This window comes from Podarcis muralis, chromosome 13, assembly GCF_964188315.1.
Source record: "Podarcis muralis chromosome 13, rPodMur119.hap1.1, whole genome shotgun sequence".
NCBI classification, from domain to species: domain Eukaryota; kingdom Metazoa; phylum Chordata; class Lepidosauria; order Squamata; family Lacertidae; genus Podarcis; species Podarcis muralis.
The window spans coordinates 38,797,614-38,818,040 of record NC_135667.1 but is presented as its reverse complement, the minus strand read 5'-3'; the positions used below and the strand labels follow the sequence as shown (position 1 = coordinate 38,818,040).

The 20,427-nt window shown below is 43.5% G+C and overlaps 2 protein-coding genes across 2 annotated transcripts; both read left to right on the top strand.

Moving 5' to 3' along the window:
- Window positions 1-484: 484 nt before the first annotated feature.
- LOC114582672 (vomeronasal type-2 receptor 26-like) lies at window positions 485-9,463 on the top strand (the record flags this gene model as incomplete). Its single annotated transcript, XM_077916694.1, has 5 exons — window positions 485-772; window positions 1,565-2,428; window positions 3,616-3,843; window positions 5,532-5,658; window positions 8,538-9,463. Coding segments are annotated over 5 exons (2,406 nt in total), but the record flags the coding sequence as incomplete, so codon positions are not given.
- A 1,790-nt stretch (window positions 9,464-11,253) lies between these two features.
- On the top strand, window positions 11,254-19,387 carry LOC144324913 (vomeronasal type-2 receptor 26-like). The gene is made up of 6 exons (XM_077918304.1): window positions 11,254-11,303; window positions 12,652-12,934; window positions 13,729-14,580; window positions 15,454-15,681; window positions 17,578-17,704; window positions 18,489-19,387. The coding sequence occupies exons 1-6, from the start codon at window positions 11,254-11,256 to the stop codon at window positions 19,385-19,387; spliced, it is 2,439 nt and encodes an 812-aa protein (XP_077774430.1).
- The last annotated feature ends 1,040 nt before the right edge of the window (window positions 19,388-20,427 follow it).

Genomic DNA, 20,427 nt, shown 5'->3' with positions numbered 1-20,427 from the left:
GGACAGCTAAGGTTAAGCTATTTGTTAACAATATACTAGTAGTAATGGTAGTAATAGTAGTAATAGTACCACGCCCATTCTGGGTGGTTTCCAGCATATACAAAAACATAATAAAACATTAAACCTTACAAACTTAATGCTGAATTTTGTGCTGAATATCAGAACCAGTGGGCTGGTGTCTTTTTTAGGCTAAGAATCTGCCCAGTTTTTATCAGAAGAGTGTCATAAAAGCAGATTTCTTAAATGACATGAATTATCCAAGCAGCCTGAAATACAGTATTATTGAGTAATGTAAGTATTAGTGAAAGTGGTATAGAAGTATACAAGTAGAAAAAGGCATCCTTTAAGAGGAAATTGATTTACAGATACCTGTATCTTAAAGCACAATTTGCAATAAAACGTTGAAGAATTCTCATGAGGTCCTAATTTTTAAAAAAGAACATTGCATAATGCATTTCCCTAGTATACAGCATAAAATTCTCATTGCAGTGTTGTGCCAAAGAATTACCAGCATATTCTGGCCTTGGCCTTTGCTGTCAAGGAGATCAATGAGAACCCCAAGATCTTGCCTAATAACACACTGGGATTCCACATCTATGACAGTTACTTCAATGAAAGGATGACCTACCGGGTCACTCTGAACCTTCCCTCCACACTTCTACCTAACTACAAGTGTGACACCCAGAAACATCTGATGACAGCTGTTGGGGGACTGGACTTTGATACCTCCCTCCAAATGGCAGACATCTTGGACATCTACAAGATCCCCCAGGTAAGATACCACCTTGGGGACTTCAGACTCATTTACCATCATATTTTGTATCCAGAAAGGTTTTGTATAGTAGAAAAATAGTTGTGATTGACAGAGAGTAGTCCTTCCCTCCACAAAAAGTGTTTCCAGTGAAATGCAATGGAGAAAGAAGGGGAGAGTGAAATAAAGATAGAGAATATTGGGATGGACAGAAGGTACAGTGGTAATGAGAGAGCACTAACTCACCCCTGCTTCCTCACCACTCCAAAACACACTTCCACTTTATATTCTGCTAACTAGTGTCTCTCTTAACTTTGACCCATACCTTAATGACTGGAGACTGAAGCTGCTCGCCTGCAAAGCTGGGAGCCTGCAAAGCTGGTAGCTGCCCATGCATTGTGGCACTTGAGCGAGATTCTGTGCAATAGTGGTTTGATAGAGATGTGGGAAGGAAGGGAAGTTAAGACACCATGCAATGAGGAGCTGAATTGCTGTGGTGAAGCAAGGTTGATGCAGGAGAGGAAAGCAGCAGAGTAGGAAAGCAAGGCGTTCAAGCTTAAGAAATATAAGGAGGGGGAAAAGAAGGCATTCAGGGGTTTCAGCGCAGGAAACTGGGCATGCAGGGATGGCAGAGAAGGTAGTCAACAAGCATGGGGTGGACTTAATGGAGGTCAGATCTGCCACGCCTCCCAGCTTTCTGTAGTCTGCCTTCCCGAGGCAACTGGCTCATCTGGCCTTCTGTGTTGGCAGGCCCTCAAAGGACATATACAGCTTGTCTACTCTTACTGAATATGCTCCTTTATTTCCTTTTAGCTCACTTATGGCTCCTTTGCCCCAGAGGATGCTAGTCAAAAGCAATCTACTTCCTTCTATAGGATGGTGCCCAATGAAGCCCATCAGTACACTGGGATTGTTGAGTTACTTCTTCACTTTGGTTGGACGTGGGTTGGGTTGCTTGCTGGAGATAATGACAGTGGAGAGAGATTTATTCAGGCCCTGAAACCTCTGCTCTCCCAGAAAGGCATATGCTTGGCCTTCTCAGACACAAACCTGAAAACGACATATTTGACTGAGTATTATATCATGTATTCTGACTGGATCCAAATCTATCAAGTTATTACGGAAAGTAAAGCCAATGTTGTTGTTGTCTATGGAGGAACAAAGTCCATGCTTATCTTGCGATCAATGGTAGCACTAGGTGAATTGGAAAATGTGACCAAGACAACTGTGGGCAAAGTGTGGATTCTGACAGCACAGCTGGATTTCACAGCAATGACCTATCAAATGAGCATGGATATGCAAGTCTTTCATGGTTCCCTCTCCTTTACAGTTCATTCAAATGTGGTGCAAGGATTCAAAGCCTTTCTTCAGGCACAAAATCCCTTTGAAGTGAATGGAAATGGCTTTCTCAAGCAGTTCTGGGCACAAGCCTTTCTCTGTTTATTTACAAACTCCAATACAGAGAAACAGGCCAGTGGAACCTGCACCGGAGATGAAAAGCTGGAAGATCTCCCTTCGTCTGGTTTTGAGATGAGCATAACTGGCCACAGCTACAGTCTCTATAATGCCGTCTATGCAACGGCACATGCTTTACATGCCATGTTTTTGTCCAGGACCAAATACGGAGCAGTGGTGCAAGGAGGGATGCAGGAGCTTCTAATGCTACAGCCTTGGCAGGTAATGCCTACACACACACACACACACACACACACACACACACACACCTGGGCAGTGATATGTAGGACAGTATGATCAGATTCTCTCTTGCTGTGTAGAGAAGTTGCTTGTGGAGGAGTTGCACAGTGCAGGTTCAGACCGCCTTGCTTACAGCTGTTAAGCAGAATGATCCAATCCTGCACTGTGCTGGTCCTTCACAAGCAGCTTCTCTGCACTCAAGCTAAAAGAAGGATCTGAGCCTACACTAAGAGGAGAAAGGGAGAGCTGGCAGGGAGAGGCAGCCAGAGCTGGAGAAGAATGTAGCTGAGGCTGAGGAACGGGGATTGGGAACAGTGAGCAGAGCTAGGGAAGTACTCTTTGGTGCAAGAACCCCACCAGAGGTTTAACGCAGCAAAGCATGCAGCAAACAAAAGCATGGAAATATAGGTTGTTTCATACTCTTGTCTGTAACAAAAGAGACTGGGTAAATCCATATGGCTGGAGGGAACAGCTCAGAGCTCCGCATGCACCAAATTAAGATGTGGACTGAGTAGAACAAAAGGCTTTGCTGCCATTTTCTCCCAAGGTGAGGGGAAGTGAGCCTGGCAAGGTAGCTTACTCTATGGCATTAACCTCTGTGTGAATTAATTAGACTCAAGCATGGTGAGCTCCCGTTGCTCAGTCCCTGCTCCTGCCAACCTAGCAGTTTGAAAGCACGTCAAAGTACAAGTAGATAAATAGGTACCGCTCGGGTGGGAAGGTAAACGGTGTTTCCGTGCGCTGCTCTGATTTGCCAGAGCTGGCCTCATGACCTGGGAGCTGTACGCTGGCTCCCTTGGCCAATAAAGCGAGATGAGCGCCGCAACCCCAGAGTCAGCCATGACTGGACCTAATGGTCAGGGGTCCCTTTACCTTTACCTATGCTGTTTATATGAGGCTGGTTACCCTACCATTCTCTTGAAAGGGGGGAGATATCCAGGCAATGAGACCTGAAAGCCTTGGATTTTGTTCTCATTGTTTCTTGGTTGGGAATGCATTGAGATTTTCCCCCAGGAAATAATGGAAAAAAATGCCTCCCTATGAAAATGCTCACCTTGTGAATTATTTCTAAGGAATGCATTCTGTTTGCATTGCACGACCTGCATCCTGGGTGCCAGTACGGAGAGAGATTTGCATTATTCATAATTACTATTTTTATTTCAATGCAGCTCCATCCCTTCCTTAGAAGTGTCTCGTTTAACAGCTCTGCTGGAGAAACTTTATCTTTTAGTGAGAATGGGGAAGTAGTAGCTGGCTTTGATATTACCAACCTGGTCACTTTTCCAAATAACTCCTTTGTGAGGGTCAAGGTTGGAAGAGTGGATGTGGAAGCTGCCCCAGGAAAGAAAACATCCATTGATGACAACAGAATGGTGTGGCACAGCAGCTTTTACCAGGTGGGGCATAATTCCTATACCTACGAGTGATAGGAATGTTCTTGCACTTATAGATCATCAGTCCAGCACATATGTGGCTCTCCAGCCGTATTCAAAACATTTTCTTCTACACTACATGGGAACATAAGATGAGCTTGCTGGGTCACACCCACGACCCATCTAGTCCAGGGTAACACTGATGGCCAGTCTTGTCCAGCATCTGGATATGGCATGCATGGAGCTTGGGGCTCTTTCTGTATCAATGTACTTCATGACTTTGTTGGCAAGAAGAAGGTTCCTTGGAGATCAAATGCAAATGATTGAGTAGGAAGCAGGGGCCACAGAAATTTGTGCACAACTGTTCTTTGTCCCCAACTGTGGAATGAGGAAAGGGGCTTCTTAGATTGGGGAAGAATCAAACAATAAATGAGGGCAAAGGTATAGAAAATCAGCTCTCCCAAAGAAGGCTTGTTTGGCCCCTTCCCTACATATCTTTAGGTGTGAGATGAAAATATTCTTCTTCACCTAGGCCATTTGCAGATTAAACTGTCTATGGCCTTTTAAACCAGGGGTGGAGGCGGAGGCAGGTATTGCTTTGTTTGTTACTGTGTTCTGCATTTTCGTATATTTTATACAGTCGTCCCTTGGTTGACGAACGTCTTGCAAGTCGAACGTTTTGACTCCTGAACGCCGCAAACCTGGAAGTGAGTGTTCCGGTTTGCGAATGTTCTTTGGATCCTGAACAGCCAACGCAGTTTACGCAGCTTCTGATTGGCTGCGGCCAATCAGAAGCCTCTCCTTGGTTTCCGAATGTTTTGGAAGTCAAACGGACTTCCTGAACTGAATCCGTTTGACTTCCGAGGTACGACTGTACTGTAAACTGTCCTGCAATCTTCCGATGAAAGGAGGTATAGAAAACAAATAAATAATAAACCTGGTTCTCAAACTGGTCAACCAAATGTCTGTAGGAAACCTGCAAGCAGGATCTGACCACAAGACCACATTCCACACATTCTCCACATTTTTAGATCATTATTGGCACTAAAGTCCCATGGACTGCAAGAAGATCAAACCTACCCATTCTTAAGGAAATCAGCCCTGAGTGCTCACTGGAAGGACAGATCGTGAAGCTGAGACTCCAATACTTTGGCCACCTCATGAGAAGAGAAGACTCCCTGGAAAAGACGTTGATGTTGGAAAAGATTGAGGGCACAAGGAGAAGGGGACAACAGAGGATGAGATGGGTGGACAGTGTTCTTGAAGCTACCAACATGAGTTTGACCAAGCTGAGGGAGGCAGTGGAAGACAGGAGTGCCTGGCGTGCTCTGGTCCATGCGGTCACGAAGAGTTGGACACGACTAAATGACTAAACAACAATTGGAACTACACTACTGTCCTCTCCTGAAGGCATAAACTTTTACATGTGCTAAGAATGAAAAATTGGGGGTGGAACAGGTATTCCTTTTGTATATGGGGATAATGGGGGCAGAGCTTATGAAGATAAGCCCCCAATCCTCTTCCCAAATTGAGTCCTCATGCATTCTGTGCAGAACGGGGCTCAAAGATGGTCAGTTTCAGCATTCTGTTTTAAAACCATGGAAAGCAGAAAGGGTAATTTGACCCTGATTTTGGAATATGTTGTTCAGTGCTTGCTAGTTCTAGCTAATTTCTGTGTGCTAAACTGTTTATGTGTTTATTTAAATGGGCAGGTTCCACCCCTTTCTGTATGTAACCCAAGTTGCCCTCCTGGTTCCAGTAAGGAGAAGAAGGAGGGGGAGCCATTCTGCTGCTATGATTGTGCCCCATGTCCTCAAGGCAAGATTTCATCCCAGAAAGGTAGGAGACACAATATATATATATATATATATATATATATATATATATATATATATATAGTGCTTTTCAAACATATATCATGCTATATTATTTTATAACATTTGTTATGCTGTGAATCACCCTGAGATCTTCGGATGAAGGGTAGTATACAAACTTAGTAAATAAGAAAAATAAGGGAAATGAAATGAAATGTCATGTTAAAAATGTCAGGTGTTCCATTTCCTCAATGCAAGATTTCATTCTAGACTGACCCAGGATATATACCTTTCAAACTTAAGTCATATTAGCAGTTGTGGGGAAAGTTAAGTAAATACAATGGAACCTTAGTTTTCGACTGTAATCCATTCCAGAAGACCATTTGACTTCCAAAATGTTCAAAAACTGTGGCACAAAGGGCGGTCTGCAAATTTACAGAGAAAATTGAGAAAAATACAGTGGTATCTCAACAGAAGCCATTTACTTTCGCGTTTTCGGCATTCGAGTTCCAAAACCTTTGTCAATTGAGAAATTTTAAAACCCAGGTTCCACTTTAATTAGTAATATGTGCATTTTTGTACATATTGTTTGTTCAGAAAACTGTATTGCAAGCTTGAAGATAAGCACATATCTTTCGGGACAACTATCTTTTGGTTCATGTGTTAGTTCAAGGAGTGCAATTTAGATCTTTCCCATTCAAATGGCAACAAAACCAAATTTCTCCTCCATCCTTATTGGAAGACAGCCCCATTAAAAAAAAATATGGACTTTGTCCTAAAAAGAAATGTTTTGTCAGCTATGTTCTATTATTTGTCAGAGTTTATAATACAGCAGGCAATACTGAGCTAAGTGGGCCAGTGATGTTACTTTTGGGTGAAAGGTGGTATGCAAATTTAATAAATAGACGGATGAATAAATAAAATATCATGTTAGAAACCGTGGAAGAAGATAAGTAAGTAAGTAAGTAAGTAAGTAAATAAATAAATAAATAAATAAATGGGAATATGTTGCATTTCTGTACATATCACTTGATTAGAAAACTGCATCACAAATTTTGGAGATGTACACATTTTGCAGGGTAACAATACTTTGGTTCATGTGTTGGTTCAAAGAGTGCCATTTTGGTAACTTTCCCACTGAAATATCAACAAAAGTAATTTTCACCTTGATCCATATTGGCAGAGAGCCCCCCCCCCCCAAGGAATGAACCTTGTCTTAAAAAGGAAAGGTTAGTTAAAGGTAAAGGTAAAGGCACCCCTGCCCGTACGGGCCAGTCTTGACAGACTCTAGGGTTGTGCGCCCATCTCACTCAAGAGGCCGGGGGCCAGTGCTGTCCGGAGACACTTCCGGGTCACGTGGCCAGCGTGACATCGCTGCTCTGGCGAGCCAGAGCTGCACACGGAACACCGTTTACCTTCCCGCTAGTAAGCGGTCCCTATTTATCTACTTGCACCCGGGGGTGCTTTCGAACTGCTAGGTTGGCAGGCGCTGGGACTGAACAATGGGAGCGCACCCCGCCGCGGGGATTCGAACCGCCGACCTTTCAATTGGCAAGCCCTAGGCGCTGAGGCTTTTACCCACAGGGCCACCCGCATCCCTAATAAGGTTAGTTACCCATGATCTAATCTTTGTCAGAGGCTAAAGTACGGCAGGCGATACTGAACTAGCTGGGCCAGTGATCCGACTTGCCATAAGACACCTTCCTTAGTTCCTGTTCTGAACGTAGGACTAGAATTAGCTACAAGGAGAGGATATATAATTTAGTCATATAATCCCTTGCTCACAGGAGTGAGATCAGGAGGGTATCACCCTTTGCAACTTTAAACTTGGAAGCTAAAATAACATTGATTTAACCTTCTAGAAATAATCCAGGATGCTTGGTGGCAAACTGGATTTTCCCTCATATTACCCCTTTTCTCCTCCTTAAAAAGAACAATCAGGTACACTTTGTTTTGTAAAGAAATAAAAGTAGTATTTACATAATCTAGTTTTCGAAGCAGCAGTTACAGTAGCAAAATGAAGGCAGGTTTCTAACTGATAAATTACAAAAGTACAAAATCTGAGGCATGACGAAGAAAAAGAGGGAGATGCCCAGGCAGGAAGGAGTAGTGTTATAGCTGCCTGCCAAGGCAAACAAAGGAAGTGATCTCACAGAGTCCTCTGCAGCAAAATTTACAGGAAAGTTCTGTGACCTTAGCCACTTCGTGTACCTGTCTAGCAAAACATGATTTGATGGATTGATTCCAATAATGTACCACACTTGAGTAATTAAGACAAGCATGATATTTATTTGTAGTTACCACCCTTATCCATAAAAGGGACGCGGGTGGCGCTGTGGGTAAAAGCCTCAGCGCCTAGGGCTTGCTGATCGAAAGGTCGGCGGTTCGAATCCCCGCGGCGGGGTGCGCTCCTGTTGTTCAGTCCCAGCGCCTGCCAACCTAGCAGTTCGAAAGCACCCCCGGGTGCAAGTAGATAAATAGGGACCGCTTACTAGCGGGAAGGTAAACGGTGTTTCCGTGTGCGGCTCTGGCTCGCCAGATGCAGCTTGTCACGCTGGCCACGTGACCCAGAAGTGTCTCCGGACAGCGCTGGCCCCTGGCCTCTTGAGTGAGATGGGCGCACAACCCTAGAGTCTGTCAAGACTGGCCCGTACGGGCAGGGGTACCTTTACCTTTACCTTACCCTTATCCATCTAAACTGGGGGGTTAGTGTGACATCACAGGGTATGCTGAATGGCACAGAACAGAGTGCTAAGCTGGGATTCTCATTCATTCACACTTACACTCAGGTTTGTCTGGAAATACCTGCAAAAATTGTAATTTAACCTTATGAGTTCCATACTGACACCATTAGTAGTTGCTCTCCAACACATCTGAAATCTGAAAGCATTGTTTTCTTTCCAGACATGGAAGATTGTGTTGGGTGCCCTGAAGACCACTATCCAAACAGAGACCAAACACAATGTATTCCAAAGACCATCAGCTTCCTGTCTTTTAAAGAGCCTCTGGGGATGAGCTTAGCATTGTTTGCTCTTTCCCTCTCTCTCCTCACAGTGGTGGTCCTAGCCATCTTCATTAAACATCGGGACACACCACTTGTCAGAGCAAACAATTGGGACCTCACCTACACTCTCCTCATTTCACTCCTGCTCTGCTTCCTCTGCCCATTGATCTTCCTCAGCCCTCCAGAAAGAGTGAGCTGCCTGCTCCGACAAATGGCTTTTGGCCTTGTTTTCACAGTAACCGTTTCTTGTGTTCTGGCCAAAACAATCACGGTGGTTCTGGCCTTTGTGGCCACCAAACCAGGATCCCGAATGAGGAAGTGGGTGGGGAAAAGACTTGGAAGCGCCATTGTGTTTTCTTGTTCGCTTATCCAAGCTGCCATTTGCACTGTGTGGTTAGGAACCTCTCCCCCATTCCCTGATTCTGACATGCACTCTGTGATGAGGGAAATCATTTTAGGCTGCAACGAAGGGTCAGCCGCCCTGTTTTACTGTGTCCTGGGCTACATGGGCTTTTTGGCCATTGTCAGCTTTGTTGTGGCCTTTTTTGCTAGGAAACTTCCTGAGAGCTTCAATGAGGCCAAATTCATCACCTTCAGCATGTTCTTGTTTTGTAGTGTTTGGATCTCCTTTGTTCCAGTGTACCTGAGCACCAAGGGGAAATACATGGTAGCTGTGGAGATCTTCTCCATCTTGGCCTCCAGTGCTGGCATATTGGGTTCTATCTTTTTCCCAAAATGCTACATCATTGTGTTGAGGCCTGATCTGAACAGCAAGGAGCAATTAATAAAGAGGCAATAAAAAATCCTATCATTTTCGTGGGTTTTTTCTACCAAAATATGAGCAATATAATTCTCTTTATCGACATCATTAAATTATCTTGTATTTTATGTGTTGCAATTGCTATGTGCAGTTTCTTTAACAAAATTCACTGTGGTCCCTCTGAGATAGGAGCCCCTGATCTTGTTTTAAACCTAAGGCTTATCTGGAAAACCAAGAAACTGTTATGAGTACCACAAAATATTGGGGCCTGACTAGAACCTCAAAGGGTAATTGATTAGAAACTGAACAAAAAAACCAATACACTGAGAGGCATTTTTTTTTTAAGCTTGATCCTTTCTAGGTTATTTTCCTCTCAGTAAGGTTTCAGTAAAGTTGCTACTATCTCAGAGATTTCAGAACAGCGAGTGTCCACTTACTTGGGGTTATGTTCAAGTGCCCACCCATAAATGAAGATTTGATAAGTGGGGAGCACCATCTAAATCCTTTGAATGTCTTTTCTGCTGCTCTCTCTCCATCCCAGATCAGGAATACTGCACCTAAAATACCCACATCTGGAATTTTGGGGGCTGACTGGAAGATGTGTGGAAAAGTTGCTGCTTCTGCTGCTCTTCTATGCACATTACCTGTCGGGGGGGGGTGAGTAGTGTAAACAACCCCCTGCTGCACCTCCAGTCTCTGCCCTCACAAGCCATGAGAACTCTCCAGCTCTCTCCCTCCTTATCTGGGTATTAAGTATTTAGTTATTATTCGTGTGCAGTGGGGGATGCCCATGGTTATGGGCAATATATGCTAGACCATTCCTGGAGGGGTTTTTAAACTTAGAATTCAATGAATAACAATTTTGGTATTTTTAATGGGTTTATAGTTATAAGATAGGGCAGAATGCTTCTGAATGAATATTTTGAAGTAAAAGCATTTTGAACATGAGTGAAATTAAGCTCCATTTTATTAGAAAATATAATACCACCATTCACTACTTTTTAGTTATTACTTCTATATATTACTCCCTCCAACTAGTAGTGAGGGGCTTTTCTATCAGGAACATAAATAGTTGTTTGTGGGAATTTGTGCCCCCAACCTGGATCTTGGCATCCAGAGCATTCTCCTTTTTCGATTCCTATTTTTTCGTGCTTCCAACGAAACCACCTACAAAACTCTGTCCTTTTCACCATTATTTCATCTCAGTATAATTGTTAGAAAACTAATGAAGTGGTGTTCAGGTGGGAAATTTTAGGAGGTCAGATTAACCTTTTCCACTGGTTGACACTGATAAGAGCCTGGCCCACTGTTCTTCTCTTTTCATTGCTGTTAATTCTGCATGCCCTATTGTTGAGCCATAAAAGTCAGAAAGAACTTTGAATGAAACATCAGAAACAGGGTTATTATTATTATTATTGGGCATTTTCAGATGTTCCTGATGTAAAGAGACCTTGTTATTATCTCACCTATAATTATCACTCTCAGCATGTCTATGTCTCCCTTGGATAATGTCTCAGTAGATTTCCAGAGAATACTAACCAATCTCAAAACATGGGTATTATAACCTCTTCTTGCCATTCTTTACAAGGGAGAGGACAGAGGAGAGGAAGGATTTTAACTATTTTCTTAATCAAGTTGTAAAATAGGATTTAAATCTGTGAATTGTTAGAGAAGTGCCGTTCGTGATAAGGCAGAATATTGTACTGAGGTTGGTTGTGAAGGAAGGTTCATGTGCTGGATGGAAATAAGATTGTTTGATGAGAAGAATATTTGCTTCAGTATGCTGCTGTTTATTGTGCCCCTTCTCTTTCATCTGCCACTTATGGTGTGCAAACATACCACGAATTGTACCGTCCATGATCTGTCCAGAATTCCACATGAATATTACCAACGTGGTCATCTTATTGTTGGCGGACTTGCTTCTCATCTCTTTGCTGCTTTTGACAAAGAAGACTTCACAGAAAGGCTAACTATTCATCAACTTCTTAATACCCAGTAAAGACATCAAATGTCAAATGATACTGAAATATCCCCCAGCTCTAACCAGGCCCACTCTGAAGCTAGTTCCCTTGATTTCAGTGGGGTTTACTTCCACTGAAGGGAAATGCAGATCTGAATGTGTCAGTGACATGAGAGAACCTGGTCTTGTTGATGTGTTCTCTCCTCCCCACATTCCACCAAATCTCTTTCATGGAGAGTTTAACAAGAGGAGGACTCAAAGATTAAACCTCCCTAGTTTAAGACGGAAAGCCCTTCTCTGTTCTCAATCTTCACCTCAGAAACTCTTTTGTGAAGTGTCTTAAAGTCTCACCTCTCCTTTGAATAACCCCTGATGCTCGAATAACGCCTGATGTTCTCGTCCACTTCAGGCTAGACAATTGCGTTTAATATTTATAGGCAGGGCCTGGATCAGATACATTCAGGCTGTATTCAGCTGAAGGTAGTGAGCAGTGAATAAATGTCAGTTAACTGCCAGTTAGGAGAAGTTCTGAGGGAGGTGTGAGTTCCAATTGAGCAGTAAAGACCAGGTATTCCCTGAGGGAAATGGCAGGACTAGGGGAAGTTTGAATGAGCCCTACATTAAGCCAAAATTCTGCTCAGTTCATACCAGAAGAACATTAGAAACACAGATTTCTTAAAGGAGCTTGGATGTCCAAGCAGCCAAGAATATAACCTGAGGAGTTTGCCAGTCAGAGGCAGACTGTACCTAGCTGCTCAACTAATCTGTGAGTGAACTGAACAGGAGTGGAGGCTTAGGGAAGTTGGTATGAGATAAAAGGCTTTAGATGCTTCTGTCAGCCGCAGCATCTCTTGGGTCATCAAAAAGTGTTGTCAAGTATATGATGGACCCCAAAGTAAACATCAGTATTCCATTCTTGGGAAGGAGGCAATTCAAATCAGTTCATATTTGAAGGTGAACCTACCAAACTTTCTTTGCTCTAAATAGTTATAAAAACCAAAACACAGCCATCATTTGAAATTCACATTTCTCCAAATTGTTCAAAACAGTTCTCCAGCCAAACAATGTAAACAAAAATGAATATATGTAGGCAAAATGTGCATAAAAATTCATATATTAGTGTAACTGGAATAGAATTGGAATACAATGCATTATTTCAGTGGGAAATGTTCTGTAGATATGAGTATATTTGCGCACAATTTGCACTAAAATATTAAAGAATCATTAAGAAGCAAATTAAAAAACAACAACATAGGATATTTCCCACTGATACAGCATAAAATTCTTGTTGCAGTATTGTGCCAAAGAACTACCAGCATATTCTGGCCTTGGTATTTGCTGTCAAGGAGATTAATGAGAACCCCAAGATCTTACCTAATATCACCTTAGGATTCCACATCTATGACAGTTACTTCGATGAAAGGATGACCTACTGGGCTGCTCTGAACCTTCTCTCCACCCTTCTACCAAACTACAAGTGCAATATCCAGAAACACCTGATGGCAGTTATTGGGGGACTGGACTTGGACACCTCTGTCTACCTAGCAAACATCTTGGGCATCTACAAGATTCCCCAGGTAAGATACAGTCTTGGGGTTTCCACACTCATTCACCATGATGTTTTCTATTCAGAAAGGATTTGTTTAATATAGAAATAGTTGTGAGAGACAAAGGAGAGTGATTCTGTCTTTCACAAAAAGTGATCCCAGTGTGCTTTGCACAATTAAATAGAATGCGTAGCATCAAGCTGTCAGGTGACATTAAGCTATCAGCATAATAAAAACATGTCTGCTCTAGGTAGCCATTCCTCTCCACCAAGCATCAGACTGTCAGTGTCTATGGCTGAAGAGAAGGTAATGGGATGGTGGAAGAGTGCTCCTCTCACCCCACTTCCTTGTCCACACACACCTAAAAACATGTATCCAAATTCCATTCTTCCAACTGACACCCTCTCACCTTTGCTCCATGGCCTACTGGTTGGAGACTGAAGCTGCTCGCTTGCAAAGCTGGAAGCCTGCCAATCAGAAATCAGCTGCCCACACATTCTGGGACTTGATGGGGATTTTGTGTGTTAGTGACTTGAGAGAGGAAGGGAAGGGAAGGGAAGGGAAGGGAAGGGAAGGGAAGGGAAGGGAAGGGAAGACGCCATGAAATCAGGAGCTGAAATGTTGTGGTGAAGCAACATGAAAGAAACAGGGCAGAGAAAAGCAGCAGTAGAGAAAAAGCCTAGAGATCACAGTGGATAAAGAAAAGGAGGGCAGAGGAGCTTTGTGGAACCTGCCTTCTTAAGGCAACTGGCTCATTTTGCCCCCTGGGTTCAAATACCCAGTCCTTCTGCATTTATAAATAATGCTCCTTTATTTCCTTTTAGCTCACTTATGGCTCCTTTGCCCCAGAGCATGCTGGTGAAAGCCAATCCACTTCCTTCTACAAGATGGTGCCCAATGAAGCCCATCAGTACACTGGGATTGTTGAGTTACTTTTGCACTTTGGCTGGACATGGGTTGGGTTGCTTGCTAGTGGAGACAGTGGAGAGAAGTTTATTCAGACCCTGAAACCTCTGCTCTCCCAGAAAGGCATTTGCTTGGCCTTCTCAGAGACAACCCTGAAAACCACATATATGGCTGAGTATTATGACATGTATCCCCACTGGATTCAAATTTATCAAGTTATTATGGAAAGTAAAGCCAAGGTGGTGGTTTTCTATGGAGAAACAAAGTACATGCTTGCCATGAGAGACATAGTAGCTCTTGGTGAATTGGAAAATGTGACCAAGACGTCTGTAGGCAAGGTGTGGATTCTGACGGCACAGCTGGATTTCAAAGCGTTGACCTATCAAATGAACGTGGATATGCAAGTCTTCCAGGGTTCCCTCTCCTTTAAAGTTCATTCAAATGTGGTACAAGGATTCAAAGCCTTTCTTCAGGCACAAAATCCTTTTAAGGCAAATGGAAATGGCTTTGTCAAGCAATTCTGGGCACAGGTATTTCTCTGTTTATTTCCAAACTCCAATACAGAGGAGCAGGCCAGTGGAACCTGTACTGGAGAGGAGAAGCTGGAAGATCTCCCTTCATCTGCATTTGTGATGAGCATGGCTGGCCACAGCTACAGTCTTTATAATGCTGTCTATGCAATGGCACATGCTTTACATGCCATGTTCTTGTCCAGAACCAAATACAGGGCAGCGGTGGAAGGAGGGATGCAGGAGGTTTGGCCTTGGCAGGTAATGCCTCATGAGTTATAATTTGACATAGGCAATGATATGCAAAACAGTACCCTGAAAAATTGCAAGCTCTCACTACTAGACCACATTCTCCCCTTGTGTGCAGAGGAGCTGCTCATTAAGGACTAGCACAGGGAAGTATCAGGCCGTTCTGCTTACAGCTCTTAAGCAGGAGGATCCTATTCTGCACTGCCCTGCTTTTTTGTGAGCAACTTCCTTTGCGTGCAGAGAACCTGTTAGTGAAGGCGGATCCAATCCTGCACTGTGCTGCTTCTTCCAAAGCAGCTTCACTGCACACAAGTTACAGGGAGGATCCCAGCCTAGACTGAGACGAGTAGGAGAGAGCTGGCAGGGAGAGGCAGGTGGAGCTGGAGAAAAATGTAGCTGTGGCTGGGGAAATGAGATGGGGAACAGCAAGGAAGAGGACTTTCAACCTTTTTATTTTGTAGTTTTAGCTGAGCTTGCTAAGCAATATTATTCTTGTTGGACTCTTTGGTGAGAGAACCCCAGAAGAGCATTAAAATGGCAACTCATGCAGCAAATAAAGGCATGAAATGTAGGCGTTTAAACCTTAAAATGTACCCCTTCTAGCTGATCCCAAAATATCCCACTTCCTTACCACAAAGACAGGTCACATAATTAATAGGTTATACATTGTTTGCTTGCAAAGCTCTTCAAAGGTCAGATTCATGTGCTTTTCCATACAGCAGTCAGTTGTGCAGGCAGTCAAACATAGCTTGGTTACAATAATGGCTACAGTTCCTAAAATATTGGTATAGAAAACACTGTACAGACAGAATGGAGGCATCGTGAGTGCCAAAAAGGGGAGACATATCCATTACCTCACAGTTACTATTTTTTATTTCAATGCAGCTGCATCCCTTCCTTAGGACTGTCTCCTTCAACAACTCTGCCGGAGAAACTGTATCTTTTGGTGAGAGCTGGGAAGTAGAAGCTGGCTTTGATATTACCAACCTGGTCACTTTCCCAAATAACTCCTTCGTGAGGGTCAAGGTTGGAAGGGTGGATGTGGAGGCTACACCTGACCAGCCATTCACCCTTGATGACAACAGAATGGTGTGGCACAGAAGCTTTCACCAGGTGAGGCATAGTTCCTACATCTATGAGAGATAGGAAAAGATAATGTTATTTTACTTACAGATCATCAGTCCAGCACATACCTGCCTTTCTAGCCAGATTCTAAACATTTTTTCTCCGCACTGTGTAAGAATAATAGAATCTTAGAGTTGGAAGTCATGTGGTCCGCGATGCAGGAATCACAACATAAGATGACCTTGCTGGCTCAGATCAATGCCCAACTAGTGCAGAATATTGCCATTGGCCAATCTTGTCCAGCATCTGGATATGGCATGTGGCTTTTGACTTGGGGCTCTTTTTATCCCAGTGAATTTCATGAGTCTCTTGGGAAGAAGAAGAGGCACCAGCCGAAAACCTCTAATGAATTTCTTAGACACAATGGGTATGTGTGTGTGTTTGTGAATCACACCCAAGCTACCACACCTTTCAATTATACTAGGGTTGACCTATTTCAGGACCCACTGAATCTCCCTCGACAAACATGCCAAAATCCCACGATTTTTGTTTTACTTGCCAAAGATCCAGGACAAACCTCCACCATCCAGAACTTTCCCCAGGACACCGCTTCCGCCTTTGAAATCCCGGACATATGGCAGCCCTAATTTTATTGAGACACCTAAAACAAACCACAGGACGTGGGTGGCGCTGTGGGTTAAACCACAGAGCCTAGGACTTGCTGATCAGAAGGTCGGCGGTTCGAATCCCCGTGACGGGGTGAGCTCCCGTTGCTTGGTCCCTGCTCCTGCCAACCTAGCAGTTGAAAAGCACATCAAAGTGCAAATAGGTACCGCTTCGGCAGGAAGGTAAACGCTGTTTCCGTGCGCTGCTCTGGTTCGCCAGAAGCGGCTTAGTCATGCTGGCCACATGACCCGGAAGCTGTACGCCAGCTCGCTTGGCCAATAAAGTGAGATGAGCGCCACAACCCGAGAGTCGGTCACGACTGGACCTAAAGGTCAGGGGTCCCTTTACCTTTAAGACAAACCACACATTCCATTATTCATGTTCCTTTTTAAAAAACAACAAGAAGTGTGCTTATGCTAGCCACTTGTGTCCTAAGGAAAAAGGAACTGTAGGCATGGGTGGAGGAGAATTTCATATTGTCTACAATTTTATACCTCTCAGACTAGTACACATATTGGAACAGGTTTCAAATTTCTGTGGATCTTGTGGTATAGTCTCACCTCAAAAAAGTACCAATATTGTTTGAACAATACATCTGGTAGGATTAAATACACCTGAAAATGCATCTGTTAAGATAAAATGCATGGCTGTGAAGGGGGCTTCTAAGAACATTTGGCTGAACTTGTTTAGATGACTCCTCATATTTGGGGACTGAGAGAAGAACAGAAAATTCGAAATCACAGGGAGGCTTCTCAGTGTGTTCAGCCTGTCAGAGCTTTCTGCTTAGTATGCAGAGATGATTGGTGGAACAGCTATGGGAACAATTTGGGCAGAGCTGGTGAGACCAAAATCCACAAGGTCTCCACATTAGTAGATCATTTTTGGCACTACGCTTCTGTCATCTTCACAAAGCATGATTATTATTTTTTACACTTGCTGCGATTGGAAAATTGGAGGTGTAAAAGGTATTACTTTATATATGGGGACAAAAGGGGGCAGGGCTGGCAAAGATGAACCCCCAATCCCCTTCCCTATTTCAGCTATCATGCATTCTTTCTGAATGCCAGAAAGGGGCTCAAACATGGTCAGTTTCAGCATTATTTTGGTATATTTTTTTTTTTTAAAAAAAACACCATGAAGAACCAAATGAGTAGCTTGGCACTGTGTTTCGAATAAGTAGTTTGGTGTCTTCCTACTGCCAGCTGGAAGAAAAAAGAAACCAAAAGTGCTACTTACTTCTCTGTGCTAAATGGTTTATCTGTTTATTTAAATGAGCAGGTTCCACCTATTTCTGTATGTAACCCAAATTGCCCTCCTGGTTCCAGGAAGGAGAAGAAGGAGGGGGAGCCATTCTGCTGCTATGGTTGTGCTCCATGTCCTCAAGGCAAGATTTCGTCCCAGAAGGGTAAGAGACACAGGATATACAATTTTCAAAAATAAGGCATGTTAGAAGTTGCGGAAAAGGATAAATAAAGAATTGGTAACCTTTGCATTTTTGTACATATTGTTTGATTGGAGAACTGCATCGCAAATGTTTAGAGAAGTACAAATTTTAAGGAAAAATTTACTTTGGTTTACGTGTTGATTCAAGGAGTGCAATTTAGATATCTTTCTCATTCAAGTGGCATAAAAACCAAATTGTCTCCATACCAATTGGTAGATAGCCCCCATAAAGGATTAGGGACCCACTCCTAAAAAGAATAGGTTTGTCACCCATGATGTAATCTTTGTCACAGGTGAAAATACAGCAGACAATTTTGAATTAAATGCACCAGTGATATCACTTGGTTTGAGACACCTATCTTAATTAAGGCAATAACAAACAAACATGTGTCTGATTGATTCGCGATCGCACACCTGGGCAGGGTGGAATGGGGTCAGCAAAGGGTGTGGAACAGGGCTGGGAATGGAACCTCTGAGCAAAGTGGTCATGGACTGTGCCTGTTCTGGACAATAAAAATGTGGTTTATGAGAAGTTAGCAAGCCATCACAGGACACCCCACATAACCGAACACAAAGGCTGAGGTGGGATTCTCATGCATCGCTTTCAATCTGGTTATTCTGGAAATATCTGTGATACCTCTAATTTAAAATTATGAGTTCCATACTTGCAGCATTAGCAGTTGCTCTAATCTAAAATCTATAAAGTATCTAAAATGTAAAATCTGAATGTATTACTTTCTTTCCAGACATGGTTGACTGTGCTGCATGCCCAAAGGACCACTATCCACACAGAGACCAATCGCAATGCATTCCAAAGACCATCAGCTTCCTGTCCTTTAAAGAGCCTCTGGGGATGAGCTTAGCATTGTTTGCTCTTTTTCTCTCTCTCCTCACACTGGTGGTCCTAGTTATCTTCATTAAACATCAGGACACACCCATTGTCAGAGCAAACAATCGGGACCTCACCTACACTCTCCTCACTTTCCTCCTGCTCTGCTTCCTCTGCCCATTGATCTTCCTCAGCCCTCCAGAAAGAGTGAGCTGCCTGCTCCGACAAATGGCTTTTGGCCTTGTTTTCACAGTGACCGTTTCTTGTGTTCTGGCCAAAACGATCACGGTGGTTCTGGCCTTTGTGGCCACCAAACCAGGATCCCGAATGAGGAAGTGGGTGGGGAAAAGACTGGCAATCTCCATTGTGTTTTCTTGTTCCCTTATCCAAGTGGGCATTTGCACTGTGTGGTTAGGAACCTCTCCCCCATTCCCTGATTCTGACATGCACTCTGTGATGAGGGAAATCATTCTAGGCTGCAACGAAGGGTCATTCACCCTGTTTTACTGTCTCCTGGGCTACATGGGCTTTTTGGCCATTGTCAGCTTTGTTGTGGCCTTTTTTGCCAGGAAACTGCCTGAGAGCTTCAATGAGGCCAAATTCATCACCTTCAGCATGTTCTTGTTTTGTAGTGTTTGGATCTCCTTTGTTCCGGTCTACCTGAGCACCAAGGGGAAATATATGGTGGCTGTGGAGATCTTCTCCATCTTGGCCTCCAGTGCTGGGATACTGGGCTCCATCTTTGCTCCCAAATGCTACATCATTGTGTTGAGGCCTGATCTGAACAGCAAGGAGCAGTTAATAAAGAGGAAATAATAAATTATCCTTTCATCCTTTGGTTTTTCCCCACCAAACTATGAACAATTTAATCTCTCTTTATCCATACCATTCAATTAGGTTGTATTTTACATGTTGCGATTCCTATGTGCACTTTCTTCTAAAATCCCCTGTGGTCTCTCGGAGACAGGAGCCCCTCATCTTGTTTTAACCCTAAGGCTTATTTGGAAAGCAAAAAACTGTGATGAGTACCATAAAAGATTGAGACCTGACTACAACCACAAAGGGTAATTGATTAGAAACTGAACACGAAAAAATAATACATTGAGAGGCAATTTCTTTTTTTTTTAAAAAAAGTCTCATTCCTTTCTAGGTTATTTTCCTCTCAGTAAGGTTTCAGTAGAGTTGCTACTGTCATGATGAACCAGTCTCAGAGATTTCAGTACAGTGAGTCCCCACTTACTTGGGGGTTATGTTCAAGTGCCCCCACACATAAATAAAGATTGGATTAGTGAGGAGCACCCTCTAAAACCCATTGAATGTCTTCTCTACTGCTCTCTCTCCATCCCAGATCAAGAATACTGCACCTAAAATACCCACATCTGGAATTTTGGGGGCTGACTGGGGGATGTGTGGGGAATGTTGCTGCTTCTGCTGCTCTTCTATGCACATGAGCTGTCAGGTGGGGGGGCTGAGTAGCGTAAACCAGTGTTCCCCAACCTTGGGCCTCCAGCTGTTTTTGGACTACAACTCCCATCATCCCTCGCTAGCAAGACCAGTGATCAAGGATGATGGGAATTATAGTCCAAAAACAGCTGGAGGCCCAAGGTTGGGGTACACTGGCGTAAACAACCCCCTGCTGCACCTCCAGTCTCTGCCCTCACAAGCCATGAGAACTCTGCAGCGCTCTTCCTCCATAACTATTTAGTGTAGATTCCGGCGTATTAGGGGACTGGGTGTATAAGGCGACCCCCAACTTTTGCTGTTAAATTTTAGAATTTAAGAGTTATCGAGTTTGAGCGCCATCAGGGGCAGAGCGTGCACCCCTCCACTGCCTCTCCCATCGCAGCAGCAGCAGC

Coding starts and splice junctions, on each gene's coding strand:
- LOC144324913 (XM_077918304.1), top strand. CDS start 11,254: ATGATCTGTCCAGAATTCCACATGAATATTACCAACGTGGTCATCTTA. Junction 15,682..17,577: donor GGCACAGAAGCTTTCACCAG/GTGAGGCATAGT, acceptor TTAAATGAGCAG/GTTCCACCTATTTCTGTATG. Junction 17,705..18,488: donor CAAGATTTCGTCCCAGAAGG/GTAAGAGACACA, acceptor CTTTCTTTCCAG/ACATGGTTGACTGTGCTGCA.